This window comes from Odocoileus virginianus, chromosome 11, assembly GCF_023699985.2.
Source record: "Odocoileus virginianus isolate 20LAN1187 ecotype Illinois chromosome 11, Ovbor_1.2, whole genome shotgun sequence".
NCBI lineage: Eukaryota > Metazoa > Chordata > Mammalia > Artiodactyla > Cervidae > Odocoileus > Odocoileus virginianus.
The window spans coordinates 46,375,965-46,396,744 of NC_069684.1; the positions used below are offsets into that span (position 1 = coordinate 46,375,965).

At 38.1% G+C, this 20,780-nt stretch overlaps 1 protein-coding gene across 2 annotated transcripts in view; it reads left to right on the top strand.

The window, feature by feature from the left end:
- Positions 1 to 20,780, top strand: part of DESI2 (desumoylating isopeptidase 2) — a 42,943-nt gene that overhangs the window by 20,126 nt on the left and 2,037 nt on the right. For both annotated transcript variants that reach the window (XM_020915247.2, XM_070474400.1), the window contains exons 2-4: positions 9,041 to 9,113; positions 11,791 to 11,884; positions 13,398 to 13,539. In XM_020915247.2, coding sequence (XP_020770906.1) covers positions 9,041 to 9,113; positions 11,791 to 11,884; positions 13,398 to 13,539 — 309 coding nt within the window. The remainder of the gene's footprint in view (positions 1 to 9,040; positions 9,114 to 11,790; positions 11,885 to 13,397; positions 13,540 to 20,780) is intronic.

The window sequence follows — 20,780 nt, forward strand, 5'->3', positions numbered from 1 at the left end:
GACACAGACTCTAAGTGATTATATTAAATGTTTTAAGTTCCAGACTAGGGAGATAGCATTTATTATAGTTGTTGCTTTCAAGCAGGAAGCATAACATTTTATTAAGTTGATAAAACAAATCACTGACTAAAATGAAGTTTAATGAAAGTTCTCTATCAGAAGAACTCAACATTTTAACATATGACTGTTATATAGTGTAGCACAGTCAGTTCAGTTCTGTAGACAATGCTTTAGAAATAATAAATGGAAATATTTAGGCCAATTTTTTGCATTGAAGCAAGATTGAGTTCAAAAGTAACTGCTGTTATTTATATATGTATTGCTTTCCCATATATTTCAAGATGATGATTTTTCTGTGAATTGCTTCCTCTTTTTATGTTAATACTCTGGAATATTTTGATAAGCCTTCTAACCCTCGGTGACACTGGCAGGTGTCAGAGGGGGTTAGGCGTGTTTTAGTGGTCCTTCCCTGGCCCTCTTCTTTTCATTTACGTGCCGTCTCTGTGGACTGAAGTTCAAGGCTGTAAGGTCCTAACACCAAGGTGAGGTTAGTTCTCCAGTCCTCTGCTCATGTCCTTCTTGAATATATAAGAACACCGTAAAACCACTGCCTTACAGAGACCTTTTACTCAGATCTGTACTTCTCAAGAAGATGAATAATTGCTTATAGGTATCTTAAAGTAGAGTCGAATTAACTCTGCCATTGTTTGCCATTCAATTTAGTGCGTCACTGCTCTTGGTAATGTGACATCAACTCCCAAATCTTGAAAGTTCTGAGAATTAACAGATAGCCAGAACCAATCTGCTGTTTACATGTGCTGCTGCTGGTAAGTCGCTTCAGTCGTGTCCGACTGTGTGACCCCATAGATGGCAGCCCACCAGGCTCCCCTGTCCCTGAGAGTCTCTAGGCAAGAACACAAGTGGGTTGCCATTTCTTTCTCCAATGCGTGAAAGTGAAGTCGCTCAGTCGTGTCCAACTCTTCGCGACCCCATGGACTGCAGCCTCAGGCTCCTTCCGTCCATGGGGTTTTCCAGGTGAGTACTGGAGTGGGTTGCCATTGCCTTCTCCAATTTACATGTGTATCCAACCTTTTATCAATGTGTAGAACAGAGTATGAGGGAAGAATCCTACCAATATGTGTTTGCTACCACTAATACTTAATGTTCGTTGTAGGTCAAGCGCACTTCTAAGTACTTTATACGTACTAATGTATTTAATCCTCATAGTAGTCCTCTGTGGAAGACTCTATTTATCCCCATTTTGTAAATAAGGACAAAGAGGATGGGTATCTTTCCCCAGGTCACACGAGTAGTAGATAGTGAAGTGAGAATTTGAACCAGGGGTGTGAATTGGAATCAGTGTCTCTTTTTGAGACATTGGGAACCTTTAAAAGTTATCAGATGTCAGGGTCAGGGAGGGATAGATTGGGAGTTTGGGATTGATACGTACACACTATTTAAAATAGGTAGCAACACAGACCTACTGTATAGCATCAGGAGCTCAATGCTGTGTAAAATAACCTAAATGGGAAAAGAATTTGAAAAAGAATAGATACTTATATGGGTATAACTGAATCACTTTGCAGTACACCTATAGCTCACCCATCATTGTTAATCAACTATACTCCAATATAAAATAAAAATTAAATTTAAAAAAAGTTACCAAATATCTGTGAAGAAGTCAAGGCAAAGAACCCCCATCTCCTGACACTCAGCCCCGTGTCTTTCCACTATAGTTCCAATGCTTCACACTATTCGTTGTAATGCTTGGATCAGCCTTTTTCTATCCAAGCAGTAAACTCTGAAATAAATTCTAAGATAATAGAAACAACGTTCTTGTGATCCAGACTGGAACACAGAAGTGTTGTGAGCTTTCCTGTTGGATCCTAAGGGAACAATAGTGTTAGATGAAAATGACCAAATAGCTTAGTAGATGGTTGACATGGACATGTTGTGGTAACTCCGATGTTGTTTCATGGTTTGAGAGAGACTGTTTTGTGGTAGCAGCTGGCTCATTTACTGTTTTCCTTTGGTATATTGGGAACAGTTTGAGAAGAATCACATTGTAAACCAACTTTAAAATGAAAGCATCTGATCTTCATTTACTCCCTCAGGGATTATATGGTTGTCAGCGTTGGGTAAACTTGAACGTAAAACTTCCCTTTGGTGGATACCCGCAGTGTTCCATGTCACTCCGCCCTCACACAGCCCTGTGAGGTAAACTTTCTCTGCAGGGCTGGCCCCAGTGTCATTAAGTATATACCTCTTATCCCAGCTTCTGCAGTTGTCTCAGAACAGTATATTCAACTAGTCTCTGAATACTGTATACTCTTAGACTTGGACCCAACTCTAGAAATAAAAGTGGTCTTTTCCCAATTCAAATAAAAACCTAAGCCTTTAAATAAAATTGTCCTTTTCCCCCAAGTATGTAAGTTTAAAACTTTTGGCATCTGCTGCTTCTTAGACAGCAAAATCATTGAAGACATGTCCAACAGAAATTAACAAAAATCTTGCTAACATCCAGTCATGTCTAATTCAGCAGCTTGGTTTGTTTGTTTGTTTTTCATGGATACATGTTCCTGGCTGTGATTTCATGTTGCATATTTATAATACATCTTCTGTTGGAAAATATCAATGTTTTGTGGTTCTGCAAAAGCCTGAATTTCCACATAGTGAGTTTGAGAAGCTCTGTTGAGCTTTGTGAGATTTTTATTACACAGATACCATATGAACTGTTTCAGCAGTGGCAGGTAGGTAAATAATTTTTTAAAGACAAAGGATGGAAATCAAGTTAGAGGAGCATTGAGAAACACTGCTATTAAAAATCTTAAACTGTGAGACGATAACATTACTTCAACATGAGTAAGTCCCCACAGCAAGTCATTTTAGGGGAAGTTTCACAACTCGAATCATTCAGTGAAAGACTGAGTCCTCATATACAGTTAGCTCTCCATATCCACAGATGCAGGGGGCTGCCTTTACCACGCCATTTCAAATAAGGGTCTAGGGCATCTCGGACTGGGGAGTCTGGGGGGGTTCTGGAACCAATCCCTCACGGATACTGAGAGATTACTGTGCTTGTTTTGTTTGGTTACAGTTATATCATGCATCTCCACTTAAAATAGGCATCCTCCATATTGTCTGCATAGCCTTGGCAGGACTTTGAGGCAGAAGGACTTGATAAGGCTTGCTGACCTTGAATTAAACGCTCGTCTCCCACAGGCAGCCTGCCCAGTTTTTAAAGAGTAATAAGCCTTCCAGGCGTGTTCTCTAATAATAGAGCAAGGAAGCCCTAACAGAAACAGAAACGTTTGGAGAGCATTTCTCACTCTTGACGGAATCTCTGTGGAAGGTTTACCCTCTTTTTCTTTGGAGTCCATTCAGAAAAAAAAAAAAATTTTAATCACAGCAAGGAGAAATATCTAATTTACTTAATTAATTTCTTCAGTAATGTGCTGCTGTTCATAGATGAGAAGTGGCTGACCAGAATACATACACACACACACACACATATATATATATATATATATATTTAGAATTTGGGGGTTTTATTTTTTGTTTTGTTTTCTGGTTTTGGGGGGGCATGCCGTGCAGCTTGTAGGATATCAGTTCCCTGACCAGGGATTAAACCTATGCCCTCAGCAGTGAAAGCAAAAAGTCCTAACCACTAGACTGCCAGGGACTTGCCAGTTTTTTTCTGTTCTTGATATGTTATTTGTTTACAGTTTGTTTTTCACATGTTTTTGAAGCAGCTATCTGCCTTCAAAGATTGGGAGTGCAATTAGGAAATTGCAATTGAAATTAAGAATGCAATCTGTAATTTGAGGAATAACCTAGTTAAAGGTTTTTGACTAGGAAAGAGGCCTGGCAGGGCCCTGGCAGTCCATGGGATTGCAAAGAATCAGACATGACTTGATGACCAAACAACAAGAGTTCAAGAACTAATTGAACCATCTTTTGAGTTTTTCATTAGAAATGTTTTAAGGTAGCTAATAGTCTTTTCACTTTGGGGGGTGTGGGCGTCAAGTCCCATACTCATAATATGTATATTTTATTTCACTTTTACTTAAATTTATATTTTGGATTATTTCGTAGAAGAAAGATAGGAAAATGGAAACTTTTTTGTTCAAGAATTTCTTGGTTCTCACTTTGCTAACAGAGAGGAAACTTTGTTATAATGCCAAATTCACTTTTTTAAAGGAACAAAGTATGTATTCTGAACGAAATTTTGTCCTGATATTTATAGAAGATATTTATAGAAGATATTCCTGATATTTATGGAAGAGTTTCTGTTCAGGTTTGCCAGCTGTGGAAGTGATACACTCGTCTACCATTTGGTGCAAGTCAGTAGATCTCCTACTTCTATTCCTAACAGTTTTTAAACAGTTTTATTGAGACATAGTTCACTTATCAGACAGTTCGCACTTTGTGTACAATTCAGTGGATTTTAGGGCATTCACAGAATTGTACAGTTATCATCCCATTCAATATTAGTCATTTTTCATCACCTCAGAAAGAAATCCCACACCCATTAGCGATCACTCCTGATTTCTCTGCAAACCTCCCAGTCATAAGTAGCCACTGATCTATTTTCTATCTGTATAAATTTACCTATTTTAGGCATTTCATATAAATGGAATCATACACTGTGACTGACTTATTTCACCTGGCATAATGTTTCTGAGGTTCATTCAATTGCATGCGTCAGCAACTTCTTTCCTTTTTGTTGAGAAATAATGTAATACAGGTATGCCACACTGTATATCTGTTCATTAGTTGAGGGACGTTTGGGTTGTTTCCACTTTGGGCATATAGTGAAGAATACTGCTATGAACATTGATGGCAGCTTTTTATATGTGTTTTCATGTGCTTGAGCATAAACCCAGGAGTGAAACCCTTTCCATTGTTCTTGCCTGGAGAACCCCCATGAACACAGAAGCCTGGTGGGCTGCAGTCCATGGTGTCGCAAAGAGTCAGACACAGCTGAGCAGCAGCAGCGTAGTTACTCTGGGCTTAGTATATTTGAGGAACCGCCACACTTCTCCAAAACTGCTGTACCATTTTACATATGTACAGTGGAATATTACTCAGTCATTAAAAAAGAATGAAATGCCATTTGCAGCAACATGATGGACCTGGAGATTACCATACTGAGTGATGTTGGACAAAGACAAATATCACTTGTATTATATACAGAGTATTATGTGTGTGTGTACTTGTATTATATACAGAATCTAAAAAAATGTCTTAAAAAATTATAAAATAAACATACTTACAAAACAGAAACAGAGAATGAACTTATGGTTACCAGGGGGCAAGAGTGAAGGAATAGATTGGGAGTTTAGGATTGACATGTACACACTACTCTGTTTAAAACAGATAACCAACAAGTAGGCGGCTCAGTGGTAAAGAATCTGCCTGCCAGTGCAGGAGACAAAGGTTTGATCCCTGATCCTCGAACCTTATATTCCTAGTTTGTTGAGTGTTTTGATCGTGAAAGCTTTGAATTCTTTGTCCTTTCTTCTAGAGTTGTGGTATGTTACGTTAATTGATTTGGGGAGATACTAAATTCACCTTCCATTCCTAGAATAAATCACTTGATCATGATGTATGTTCCTTTTTACATGTTGCCAAATTCCATTTTGTTGAGGATTTTTGAATCTATTCATAAGAGATTGATTGACTTCGTAAGAGTTTGCTTATGAAGTCTTTGTCTGGTTTTGATGTCCCAATTAATGCTGACCTCATAGAGTGACTTGGGAAATGTTCCCTTTTCTTCTGTCTTTTGAGAAGTTTGTGACGAATTAGTGTTCTTGTTTAAATACTTGGTGTGTGGATGCTCAGTAGCTTCATTTGTGTTGGACTCTGCGACCCTATGGGCTGTAGCCCACCAGGCTCTTCTGGGATTCTCCAGGCAAGAATACTGGAGTGGGTTGTCATGCCCTCCTCCAGGGGATCTTCCCAGGAAACCCAGGGATTGAACCCGCATCTCTTGCGTCTCCTGCATTGGCAGGTGGGTTCTTTACCACTAGCGCCAAATCACCTGGTTGTAGACTTTTCTTTCAGGATAGCTTTAAAATGACCAATTCATTCTCTTTTCTTCATTCTCATTAATTATAGATCTATTCAGATTTTCTCTCTCTTCTTGATTCGGTCTCAGTACTCTGTCTTCCCAGGAATTTATTCTCTTCATTTCAGTTATCCAATTTGTTAGTGTTATCCAATTTCATAGTATTCTTTATAGTTGTTTTTGTAAGGTCAGTAGAAATATCTAGTCATAGATCTGTAGCTAGTAAATAGTTATTTTAATCCAGAAAATAACTCTTACCTTTGGGGCCCTTTCTAGGGATAGAAGATACTTGAAATGCAAACAACTGTTGAGTCCCTCATTGTTAAACATTAGCGCTAATTCCTGCCTGCCACAGAATATTGAGACAGAGCCTTTGGGAAACAATATTAAGAGTGGTTAATGTCTGCTTTTTAATAGTGTTCAAAGAAATATCTCTGGGCTAAGAAATCCTTTTCCTAGCAGCTTGCAGGCTTCCTATAACCTTGATCAGAAACTGTTGACCTTATTGTCCAACTTTCTGTCTGAGTGGAGGTAACACTACCACTTGCAAAGCTATCAGGTATTCATTTTTCATTACAGTGTCTCAGCAGTTCTTAAGAAGCCTTACATAGGTCAAATCTCTTTATGGTAAACTTTAAAGGACTGACCAAATTTTTAGGTGATGGATTTCTCTCTCATTTTTAGCTTCTCTCATTTTATTGATTTTCCAATTTATAGAATGTGTTGAAACATATTCTTTTGTATTTAGAATGTAAAGTCTTAAATGCAGGGAAGTTTCAGACTAAAATAGTATATATAGTATATATACCCAGGCAACATACAGAAGTGCTATAGAAGAGATTATTTTCAACTGTGAAAGAACAGAGAGTAAAAGATTTCTGAGTCTAGGATTCCGCGCTCTGACAAGTACATTCCCATCCTAAACCTGTATTAACTCTTCTGGCAAAAGTCATTGTGCAGGGGTTTTGTTTTTGTTTTTGTTTTTGCATGAAAACCTTTCTCTTAATAAAACGTTTAGATTCACATTATAGAAATCTATTATAAAAGCACTTTGAGAAAGCTATTTACTGGTCAACAAAAGATAAATTGTTAAAATTAATAGTGATATTAAATGTTAAATGCAAATAAATGTTCAATTTACTAAGAGTTTTAAAATCTTTTGATTATTGCAGACAACTATTATGTATCTCTCTCTTTTTCGAAAATATTCTATTTTGAAAGAGAGGCACTCACACCATAAAAAGAGAAAAGGTAACTTTACATAGGAGCTGTCTGCATCTAGAACAAAAACCTGTTGGTGCCATTGTTAAAGAAGTTAGATAGTAGACCAAATTATTGGTTGTAAACAATGTAAGCAATGAGATTTCTCAGTTGGAAAAGACAGTTTAAGTCCTAGAAATTGGCTGTCAGGAAACCACTGAACAAATAGATTTGGGTAAACATTTTTCTAATTATAAAAGTTAGTAATATACATAGTTCATAAAATTGAGAAAAACAGTCTTGAAGTGTATGGAGTCAAAGTGAGTATATCTGTTTGCTCCCCTGTGTTCACACCCACATGCTGTATCTGCTCCACCCCCCAAACTGTCAGCAGTTGGATCTATAATGCTTCAAACCTTCTTTTGTTGTAATTGGTGGTAGTTTTGTTTTGTTTTATACTTAGCTTGTAAACATATACACAGGACCTATTTATTTAACTTACAAAAATGTGATCTTGCTACAGATAATGTATTATGACCTGGTGTCTTTACTTTATGTGTCTTAGGTGTATTTTTAGTGCCCTTTTATAGTAACTCATTCTTTTTAGTAGCTTTATGATAGTTCATCATATGGATGTACCATCACTTAATGTAACCATTCTCCTACTGGTACTTAGATTGTTTCCAGTTTTTAGTGCTATAGATAACTGAAGTTAATATCCTAGGATATCTCTCTGCATATGTTCAAGCATTTCTGTAGACTGGCTTCTGGGAGGTGGAATGGTTAATTAATTGCCGTTGATTCACATTTGTGCAGTATCTTCTGACATCCTCACCAACGCTACATATTAACAATGTTTTGTATATTTGCCAGTCTGATGGATCTTCAAACTAGTAGGGAGTTCCCTAGCCATTCAGTGGTTAGACTCCCTGCTCTCGCTGATGAGGGCCTGGGTTCAATCCTTGGTTGGAGAACTAAGACCCCATAGCTAAGTAGCCCAAAAAAAAAAAAAAAAGAATGGTAGCTTATTGTTTTAACTAGCATTTTTCTGATTACTGTGAGATTGTTGAGCATCCCTGGTAAAGGGAAGTAAAGAATCTTCCTACAATGCAGCAGACCCGGATTTGATCCTGGGTCAGGAAGATCCCCTGGAGAAGGAAGTATCAACCCACTCCAGTATTCTTGCCTGGGAAATCCCATGGACAGAGGAGCCTGGTGGGCAGTCCATGGGGTTGCAAAGAGTCAGACATGACTGAGCAGCTCTCACTTTCAGTTCACTTTCATTTTGACGCAGGAAGGTATTCCATATGGTATGCTGCTGCTGCTGCTAAATCGCTTTAGTCATGTCCGACTCTGTGCGACCCCTTAGACGGCAGCCCACCAGGCTCCCTGGGATTCTCCAGGCAAGAATACCAGAGTGGGTTGCCATTTCCTTCTCCAATGCATGAAAGTGAAAGTGAAGTCGCTTAGTCGTGTCTGACTCTCAGCGACCACATGGACTGCAGCCTACCAGGCTCCTCTGTCCATGGGATTTTCCAGGCAAGAGTGCTGGAGTGGGGTGCCATTGCCTTCTCTGCCACATGGTATGTGGCACAGTCAAAGGCACAGAGATAAGATTGAATGTGCCATTATCATGGGAATTTCAGAGCTGTAAGGAAAATACCAAGAAATAGGGTTAGGAAGGCCTAAAGATTCAGGAAATAGTAGCCTCCTATAAGTGGATTTGAATTATAAATGAACAAATATACTGAATCTTTTCTTCCCCTCTAGTACTGGATGAACGAATACACCTCTTCCATCGGAATTGGAGTTTTTCATTCAGGAATTGAAGTATATGGCAGAGGTATGTGTGCACACAGTCTAAATATACTTTCTGAAGATTTTTCTCATTTAAAGGGGTTGCAAAATCATGACTGTAGCTCTTCCCCCCGACTTTTTTTAAGTGCCATGCTTTATTGTAGAAAGTAGGAGAAAATCTCCCCGTATTTGTTTATACTGCATTTTGGAAAAATGCCCAAAATTGAATGTATTTGAAGACAAAGTACTCAAAGTACACACGTGTATATTGATTTAGTTATCTTTTTTCTATATCCTGTGTCATAATTAATATTTTCCTTTTGAGATTGTTATACCATGACAGTTTTGCCTTAATCTATATTGACCTTCCTAAGAAACCTTTCACTTTGAAAAGATACAATGATATGAATAATCATTTTGGTTGGAAAAGGATTGGTGCTGGAACGTCAATTTTGAAATACCAATTTCCTGAGGGAATTTCAGTAACTTGTTTTTGTAGACCTACAAATGTATAGTTATAAAGTTTAAAAATATTGCTGAGCAAATCCTGCCTTTGAGTATATGTTGCTTTTTGCTTAAGAATGATGGCCTTTGTCGTTAACTGAGCCCTTTTTATTCTTTATTACCATTCATTATGATAACCGTAGCTGGAACCACTCAAACCAAGCAGCTCTGTTTCAACAGCTTTTTCCTTTGCTCTAATTCTCTCTCTCGGTACAAGACCTGACCATGTTTTAAGTAGAATGTTCTTCATAAGACAGATGACGTTGCTGATTTCAGCAAGGTTGTAATAATATACTAGTTTGAGTCATAGGCTCGTCCTGTAGCAGAAATGCTCTTGTTTGCTTCAGCGAGGCAGTCTTTGCGACCTCGTAGATGGTGCTACTGCAGTTTCCTCCCAGTTACCCCTGAAGGCTGCGTTTGCTGTTGTTTGGTTGCGAAGTCATGTCTGCTCTTTGCAGCCCGGTGATACCAGCTTAGCTAATACAAGGAAAAGGCTCATTGACTTACATGTGTCAGTGTGGTGTTCTGCTGTCCCGTTTTTATATGCTCAGTTAGCTGCTGCTAGGTGCAGTGTACCATATTAAATATTGACTATAAAAATCTGCCATATAAGCTCCATTTTACTTGAAAGACTGCATCTACCAGAAAGCAGAGGGGTTTGTGTTGAGGGTTCCAGTGGTTGGTGTATTGATACAGGGGAAATTGTAGTCTGTGGGCTTGGTCCCTGTTTGATGTGGCCTTTGCCAAAGTTGCGTGAATGTTCGTTTTTAACTGAATTTGGGTGATATGTTACAGTTTTTAAAGTGCCATCGATTTTGGAACCCCATGACCACACTACTCTGAGGTAGATTGGAGCATGGGGCATCCATTTTTCAGGTGAAGAAATGAGCTCAAACCTGCAGAAAGTCATACTGCTAATTAACAAAACTGAGACTTGAACCCAAGTATTCCCATATACTATGTATATAGTATATGTATACTATAGTATACATATGTATATGAATACATAGTATTCATAGTATACATAGTATATGAATACTAAGTATTCTCATATACCATTATGCTTTTATCTGCCTAATCATTGTTCCTATTCATAAAATGACTTAGGAATAATTAGAAACATGGTTCAAAAGAGCAAAACCAGAACCAACTACATTCCTAAAAGTGAATTATTGCTTCTTGAATGGATGAATAAGTGGGCCTACAATTTTACTATAATTGAGAAAGTTAAAAATCGAAATATGATTTTTCCATGTCTAACCTTATCTACAATGTTTTATAAAGTTCTGTTATTAAAAAGTTGTATGTTTCAGAATTAAATGCTTTCTTATTCTACATTATAGTTGTTTCTTCTGAAAGATCTGAATCAAAAGTAAACTTAGAATTGCCTTGTTCTTTCCCATGCTTTGTTCTAAAACCTTTAAGATTATATTTAATAAATTTAAGTGACAGTATTAAGCATTTGTTTAGAATTCTTTAAGACTACTATGATTTTCCACTTAAATATCAAAGTATCTCATACCATAATTGTCGCCAGAAATTTTATTTCCTTCCTGATTTGAAACCATTCTTCATTTTCATTCTGGATAAGAGTTTGTATCTGATCAGTCTGGATGTACATTCACTATAATACAAGTTGCTGTCTCCTACCTTAAAGATGTGCTGTGGAGTGTGTGTGTCTGTATGTCAGTGGTAGTGTATGTTAATTTTTCAGCTTATTGTTTCTTGAATGAGGGGGACTGAATTCCAATTTTCTGTTTCCTAATGTTTCATTCTTAATCAGAGATAAACCAAGAGTCTTAATCCCAAGAACCTTGAAAACTCATTGTTATTAGACAGTTTTTCCAGTAAAATGCAAGTTTGAAATTTGACCCCTTTAATTTTTAATGGCACATCACTGAACTGACCACCTACATACTCTGGCGTTATAGGGAAACAGGAACTTCTTTCTCTTTTGAGTATTAGGCACTCTCCTCTAGTCATTATAAAGTAAACAGAGAAGTCAGAATTACCTTTGAGCATCTTTTATTAGAGTTTCAAGTCTTGTGTCAACTGTTCTGTACAAGTAATAGCTAAATGAGATATTTGTGAAAGCATTACTAAATTTAAAAATATTTAGATGGTATCATTATTATCTTCATCATTTATTAAATCTAATTCAACATACTGGTTAAATTTTATGTGATAAATACTAAAAATCATGAGTTTTCTCTTTTCAGAATTTGCTTATGGTGGCCATCCTTATCCCTTTTCTGGAATATTTGAAATTTCCCCAGGAAATGCTTCTGAACTAGGAGAAACATTTAAATTTAAGTAAGTAGGGAGGATAATTTTTATTACACTGTCTTAGGTGCCAAAACTTGTATTCAGGCATACAGAATTCATTCTGTAGATTAAAAAAATATAGGAAGTTAAAATGTTTCTTCAATGTTGTTTAGTTGCTAATGCTTTAAAATCAAATCTAAGTTGTATAAAGATAGTAATCAGCCAGATAAAGTGCCTGAAAGAAGCTAGTCTGTTGCTCTTATTGAGGACCCATGAAAGTTATTTTGTCTACTTTACAAATGTTTTTACCTTGATGTAAGATTCTGCTTTAACAGACTTTCCTATCTAATGATTGCTTCCCTCAGTCTCCTATTTGGAGGGAGATGGAGGAAAGATTAATTGTGACCTACCTAACACTCTTAAAAATCTCTTCATTTTCCCAGTGAAAGGGACAATGTTTATAAACTTGAAATAACTAAAGTAATCTGAATAGATTAGCCAAGAAAGTATTGTTAAGGTATTATATGCACTGATAGACCTAAAATGTATGGATATGAGTGTACTCTGGAGCCTTGGGAGTAGTAAAAAGCACTGAAAACCTACTGCTAATGCTAATAATCAAATTGTCGTTCCTTAATTACGTTTTATATTTAAAGTGGTATTTAGAATCTTAGTTTCAAGGAGCTTTAAAGAAACTTCTAGGCCTATAATGGTTGCCAAGTGAAAATAATGAAATGAGGTTATAACACTGAAATTCAGTATAAGGCGATACCCTTTTATCACTACTAAGTTAATGGTTCTCTTAGCCTATAACCAATTTGAAATATTTACACACGTAAGTGCTATAATGCCAGCCTGAATCCATCTGTTAGGTCTCCCATTTGTCAAAACTCCTAGATAAAAGGATTTTCTGAGTGTTGTCAGCTTTCTTGGATTCTAACTTGGATTCTAAACTAACTTGGATTCTAAAATTGTACTCTCTGTTGAATAATGTCTATCGAATTTCAGGGTAGTAGTTTAGGAGCGGTGGGGGGTTGATTTGTTTTTTGGTTTGGTGTATTGTTTAGAAGGGGTTTGTTATTATGATGCCTTTTTTTAAAATTAGTCATTTGACAGTTGACTGAAGCCCAGTGGCTGACAACTTAAAAGATGATTTTTAAGTGAGAATATGACCAGCCATTTGATGGCAGCTGTATTTAAGCAAGAATATTTGCAGCATGCATCTGGTGCTCTAGTAATGTAAATTCTAATACAATAGTAATAAAAATAACTGTCATATTACATTTTTAATATAATACTGTTTAATAAGGGAAATGACTTATTTTCGTTTGTATTATTTAGAAGTGGTATACTTAAGAGTTTATTGTTTTTAAAAAGTAGAAACTAAAATAATCAGATTATTAAAATACCTCATTTACTTTTTAGTCATAACATTAACCCTGCTTTGTTAAACATCCATCATAATGTTCCTGGAAATAAGCATTTCTGGAAATAAGTCTTTAAGCATGCCTATAATATAACTCACACAGCTATATTCTTTTTTTTCTTTTTTCTCTTTAAGAGAAGCTGTTGTTTTAGGGAGCACTGACTTCCTAGAAGATGATATAGAAAAAATTGTGGAAGAATTGGGAAAAGAATACAAAGGCAATGCCTATCATTTGATGCATAAAAATTGCAATCACTTTTCTTCGGCTTTATCAGAGGTAAATTTTATTCTAAAAGTTCTTCAAAGAAATAACATTTACTCATATACTTACTGCCCCACTATATTTAGCAAGTTATTTTTTTCTGTTTATTTACATTATGTAATATATGGTATTTTATTTCTTTTCTGTGACTATTTCTTAGTAGTGACCTTTGCAAAGTTGGCAACTTTACAGTCAGCATAGTTTGGGGTTTTTTTACTTTATGCATTCAGTTTTTTAAAATATTTTTATTTTGTTTTGGAGTACAGCTGATTAACAGTGTTGTGATAGTTTCAGGTGAATAGCAGTGGGATTCAGCCATCCACATACATGTATCCATTCTCCCCCAAACTCTCCCTCCCATCCAGGCTGCCACGTAACATTGAGCAGAGTTCCCTGTGCTGCAGGAGGACCTTGTTGATTATCCATTTTAAATACAGCAGCGTGTACATGTCCATCCCAAACTCTTTACTATCCTCCCCCTCTCCAAGTCCCAACCATAAGTTCATTTAGAGTCAGCGCAGTTTTAAATTGTAATTCTAGTCATGATCTAGCAAGTGTGTAGAGTGAGTACAATAATGAGTCGCTTCTTATTCTAATTTATTTTATTACAGCTTTATATTTTCACTTAAATTAATGCCAAGGGGATTGGGGGAAAAAATCATAAAAAATTAATGCCTAAGTGACTTCCACTTCTTAGCCAATAGGATTCCTCTTTTCCTAACTTTTAGTTGCCAACTTGAACTTTTTTCTGGCTCTTACTTATTAATAAGTGATTCATTTCTCCTATCTAGAAATTTTACTCTGCCAGTCATCACACAGGCACTTACCGCCTTTCCAGTTCTTGGGTGCCAAGCAGAAAACCTAAAGTAGATCCAAATTAAAGGACCTTAAAAAAGAAAATGGAGGGAAGAAAGTTAAAAGATAATAAAATAAGGTCTGGAGAATTAAATCGCACTTGAAACCGCTTCCCAGCTTTCTGACACTTAGCAGATGGTCACAGTGGCCACATCGAGTACCACAGGAATGGTGAGATCTGTAAAGGAGAATATGAACTGCAGTTTCAGTGACCTTCTCTGCAGAGCTGCTTAGCTAGCTGGCCCTTTTCACTGGCCTCCTGGCTTCCACAGCAGAGCTTTCAAACAGGACTACGCACACTGTTGCTGTCCCTCTCCATTTGTTTTCTGAGGACCAGTGGCGTTTTGTAAGATACACACCATGGATGTTGACTGAAACATGTTGGAGGTGTCCCCAGAAAGGGGCTTGTCCTCCATCGGGACCATCTGAAATTGAGCTGCTGACCAGCTCTGTATTTCTCAGACAGAGACATTGCATTCCTGGCTTGGTGATTATTGCCAAAAGCTGCAGGTTAGGGGAGAGCACATCGCCAGTCCTGTGACCCCTCCGCCCTGTGACCACCCCTAACAGAACTTACTCTCAGCCCCATATCGGGGCTGTTTCAGCGCAGGCCCCTTCATGAGTATCAGAATTGAGTATCAGAATTCATTGCAGTTTGCAGCAACGGACGGCTCACCTAACTCTGCTTTTCTCCACCCTGTCTCCTGGAGCACCCACCTGAGTAAGGTAGCTTGATTACCACATGCAGCCATCCCCAGAATCAGAGGGATCTTTTCTAGACCATTCTCTAGATAAATGACCAGGAGGAAAGGAGGGGTTGGCTATATAAACCCATTTTGAAATTTTCTGGAAATTCAGAATTTAATCCTGACTGATTGCTAATGTAATGCATCTAGCTGGTTAAATTATGTAAAAATGTTTCCTCTGAAAACTCTTCTGTTTCTCATATATACTTCCCTTCCAAATCCAAACAAAAGGTCTGGGGGAGAGTAGGGTATTCTTTTTTTAATATCAACTTATGATTGCCGAATGTGACATACTGATTTTCTAACAACAGCAGCAACCAAAGAAAACCCTGGCCCCTGAGGAGGCCAGGATGGGTGAAGGCATTAATAATCTTTTCCCTCTCCTTGAGGAAGAACTTTTCATTCTGCCTGCCTCAGCTGCTGCAGGCACCTTGAATTCAGGCAGGCCACTGAGCTTGTAATCACAGTGACAGCATTGGCTCGGGGAGAGCAGAGGGTGGCCCTCGCTCCTGCCCTCCCCACACCGAACATGAACAGATGTCTTCCACACTCACGAGGCTGATAACTTGTGTCGTGGACAGACAGAACTACTTGGAACTGAGTGCCTTCAGGCAGTCCCTCTGAAACCAAGATGCAGCTCATTTTTCAGACTAGATTAGAAACCCTGGAGCAGAGGGCCCTGTCCATTTGGGCTGCTGCGACAAAATACTGTAGACTGGTGGCTTGTAAACAATAAGAATTTATTTCTCCCAGTTCTGGAGGCTTGGAAGTCCCAGGTCAAGGAGCTGGCCGACTTCAGGGCCTGGCGAGAGGCCTGCTTCAGCTTACTGGCCAGCATTGTGCAGTGCCTAAATGGATACCTTAGACCAGATGAAGAAAGCTCATACTGAAACTTAAACTATGATGATTTCAGGGAGTTTGTTTCAACTGGCTAAGTCTAGCACCCCTCAAGAGTGTGGCTGAGCTCAGCACTTCAAGTTGGGCTCAGTGCTCCAGGAGGTCCTTTGATCATTTCTGCTGTGACAGCTTGGCTGAGGGGTGAATGGTGCCAGAAAAGTTAACAAAGCAGCCCAGAGACTGCTGTCCTTAAAAACGCCTGCGTACAGAGTCATCCTTGGCTGCCTCTGAGAACTTGGTTTTCGGGAGGGTCCCAGCTGCCCAGACTCCCGCAGGTTAAGGGCTCATGTGCCTGAGCTGTCTGCGTGACGGTGCGCCTTATGCTGAGGCCCTGCTTTGGTTCTGGGAGCCCGCAGTTTTAAGTGCATGCTAGGGACGGGGCCTGTGTGGCCAGGCCTCTAAAACCTGGATGTTAGGTCTCTCGTGCTCCCCTGGAAGTAAGCATTCCACGCGTGTTGCCGCAGCTGCTTCTCCCATGTGACTCCACTGTGAAGAGGACCTTTGAAAGCCTGTGCCTGATTTCCTCTGGACTTTGCCCTGTGCCTTTTTTCTTGCTAATTTTTTTTTTTACCATAATAAATCATAGCTGTGAATACAGCTATATGCCAAGTCCTGTGAGTCCCCTCAACAAATCACCTAACCTGGAGATGGTCTTAGGGACTCCTGATAGAGTTCCCTAGCACTCTCCAAAGGTAACAGATTTTTTCAGAATGTGGTATAACTATAGATTTCTCTCCCCCCCCCCCCCCGATTTAAAAATAATCGATATATTTCAGTTTAGTGCAGTTACTGTCCTTATCCTATTTTTTATCAATGGGATTCTTTTTAAGTCAGCTTCTGAGTCTTTTGATATGCTAATTTAAAAAATTTTTATTGGAGTTTAGTTGCTTTACAACGTGTGTTAGTGTCTGCTGTATAATGAAGTGAATCAGCTATACGTGTACACATATCCCCTCTTTGGGTTTCGTTCCCATTTAGGTCACCACAGAGCATTGAGTCGTGTATTCTGTGCTATACGGTAGGTTCCCACTAGTTACCTGTCGTGTACATGGTAGAGTATGTCCGTCAGTCCCAGTTCATCCCACCCTGACCTCGTTCATCTTTAGTAGCCTTCTTGGTTTTTGGTATAATGAAATATTCCAGGCTCATCTATGTATTTCCTACCTCAGAACTGTTTCCTTCTAGTAAATATTTAAAAATTTTAATCTGGGCATTAGGATTGCTCCTTGCTAGTGCGTTGGTGATAGTTTCTAGATTTTTTTTTTTTTCTGCAGTAGACAGAGCTAGGACTTTTTACAGATTCGTTTCTCAGAGAAGGCAGTGGCACCCCACTCCAGTACCCTTGCCTGGAAAATCCCATGGATGGAGGAGCCTGGTAGGCTGCAGTCCAGGGGGTCGTGAAGAGTTGGACTTGACTGAGCGACTTCACTTTCACTTTTCACTTTTATGCATTGGAGAAGGAGATGGCAACCCACTCCAGTGTTCTTGCCTGGAGAATCCCAGGGATGGGGTCGCACAGAGTTGGACACAACTGAAGTGACTTAGCAGTAGCAGTGGTGTTTCAACTTAAAATTCAGGCTATAGGATTTTTACTTAACCTTATCAATAGTATATCTGTACTTTGCTATGCCAGGTATAAAATCCTGTTTCTCAACAATAACATAATCACCCATTCATTTTAATCCCTCTATACCTAAAGCAACCTTAGAGTAGTAGTATAACCACTGCCACCGACAATATGACTACTGAAAAGTGGAAGTTTTTTGCAGTTCTATTTTTAGAGTATGGCTCAATAAAAGTAACAGTGTTTTATAGTTAGTTGAAATAATTTTTTTTCTTGTATGGTTATGCCACCAGTTTACTACACAGGGTCCTTGTTTCATTGATCCTCTTTTTGGTTGGAGGGTGCTTTTTTGTTTAATTTTGTGTTTGTAAAGTCTTTTCATAGTTCCATAGTCAAATGTTGGAGAAAGAAAAAACAAAATGTGTTCATAGCTTTCTGACTTCTCAATATCCACTCCCCTCCACCCTTCTTCCTTGGCCTCTAGAACTGTAAGAGAAAAAATTGAGTTGTTTTAGCCACTGAGTTTCTGATAGTTTGTTAAAGTTGCCCCGGGAAACCAGTACAGATGTTGGTACCTAGAGATGGGCCACTACCATAACAATACCTTTACCAATGTGCAGTTGGTTTTAGAATTAGGTGATTGGTAAAGGCTGGAGCAATAATGAGTTTGATAGAAAAAACCTGGATTACCTTGAACAAACTTAGTAGAAATATTAAATATATAGATATTAAAGGTGCTGCTGGTGAGGGCTCAGAAGGAAATAAGGAACATGTTATTGGAAACTAGAGGAAATCTTTGTTATATAGTGACAAGAAGCTTAGCTGAATTTTGTCCAGCAGTTTTGTGGAAAGCAGAACTATAAGCATTAAACTTGAATATTTAGCTGATGAGATTTCCAAGCAAAGTGTTCAAGGTATTCTTTCTGCTTAAGCACAAAGGAAAAAAAAGAAATGGACAAAGAAAGATAAAATGAGGGGAAAAAAGTTAAGCGACAGAGGACTCAGAGCTTAATGATTTGGAATTGTTCAGCCTGTCCATGTGGAAAAGATGGTAAAAGTAGGGGCTTCTCTGTTAGAAAAGCATATTGTAGAGAGAAGGCCCAAGGGTTTGACTGGGTAAGATTTGCTGCTGCTGAAGAGATTAAAGATTTGACTCCTGGATCCTTTGAACTATCTTGGGAAATCAGGGATAGAGATGGAATCTTCCAGGAGAGATCTATAGAGGAACCTCATATCTCGTGGAGTGAATCCCATGATGTACACAGAAGACTCAACATTTTTGAGGTTGTTATGTTAGTAGAAACACTGCCAGCTTGAAATAAAAGGGACAGAGAAACGACAAAATGAAAGATGACTCTTGGATTCTATAGGCAGGAAACAAGCTTGTGAGAAAGGATGATTTCGTGGGCCCAGACAACAGAACTGAGGACCACAGAGGATTAGTCCCAAGCCTTGTAACCTAATGGAGGTTGCCCAGTCAGATTTTGAAATTGCTTAGAACTAATAATTCCTTCCTGCCTTCCATGTTCTCCCTTTTAGAACAGGAATGTGGATAATTTACTCTGTGCCTATCCACCATTATATTTGGGGAGCATCCTATACACTTTTCTCTACTTTTTTTTTTTTCACTTAACATAATAGCATGGAGTTTATTCTGTAACAGCTGAATGATCTTCTTGTTTGGATGTGCCAAAATGTCAGTTTCCTATTAATGACGTTTGGGTTATTTTTAGTCTTTGGCTATTACAAACTGGGCTGTAACTAATAACCCTGTGCATACCTCTTTTCAGTAAATTCTTAGTAAGAGAGATTACCAAATTCATGGTTAAATGTAAAAGTAATTTTGTTATATGAATCAAATATTTTTTATCACTTTTCGCAGTAAAATATATTTTACATCATGATCTAGATATGTACACATAATTAAAACAAGTATAAAAAAAAAACAAAACAAGTATCACAGATACCCTATTATCTACAGTTTATTTCATTTTAAGAATTCAAGTTACAGTGCTAAATGACCTACTTATGAATCTTGACTCAAAAGTTAATAAAAGACATTGGCTTGATCGAGGATCTGCACACATTTTCTGAAAGAGCCATATAGTACATATTTTAGGCCTGCGGACCACTATTCCTGGATTCCACTCTGTCTCTACCATGGTAGCCCAAGAAGCGTAGGCCTTAAAAAAATGAAGGGGCATGGCTGTGTTGCAGTAAAATTTTTATTTATAAAAACAGGTGGCTTTAGCTTACAGAACTCTGTTTTAGGTTAATCTAGCCAGCTCTGGATGTTGAGATGAAGTCAGCTTCCCATGAAGTACATTCATACATGGAGAAATAAAATCAGGATTTAGGAAGGAGAATGAAGAAAACCACTTGGATAGTAAACAATGGCTTGTTATATTAACCTAACTATTCCTAGTCACCACTTCTGTGATGACCTTCAAATATACAAATCCCCCTAATTATGTCTTGGGTGTAAAACATAATGGAATACTTGTTTGCCTGTGTTTTTTAGAATAAACAAATAGGAATGGAATAATACAAGGTCATTGCTCAGCTTTCCCCCAGATCTACTTCATGCACATTCTTCAAGTATGGTTAAGTACTGTCTGCCTCTCAGGGCTTCCAGGCAGTGTAATCAAAAATGATCAAAACTTTCTTCTTTCCCCCTAGTGAGACCACCCTCTAGCTTTGTAGTTAAGACAGAGACATAGTGTTTAAATGAAGCCATTAAGGCATAGGGCTAAAATGTTGCTTGATTACAGGTGCTAGCTTATTTACATTTTAGCTAATTTTTGGACATAAGATACTTTGAAACCAACAAAGCTAAACTAGCTGATACTTCACTTCTGGATCATAATTATAATGATTATAATCTTTGACATGATTGGAGACAACACCACCACAGGGACAATAAAGCATGGCCTAGTTAAGCCCAGTTTCGACTATGGAAGGAAAGGAGGGTAATAAAGTTAGTATTATAAAAGACCTAGTTCATACTATTTGCAGTTGGAAAAAGATGAGGCTTACAAGTTCTTTTTTTTTTTTCCTTTTTTTTTTATTAGTTGGAGGCTAATTACTTTACAGACAAGTTCTAAGGATAAGGATGAGAACTGCCTGGAGCTCCTGTTACTTGTCAGTATTTTCTTTTCTTCTGTGTTCAAAATACTTCTACAAGCATCTCCAGG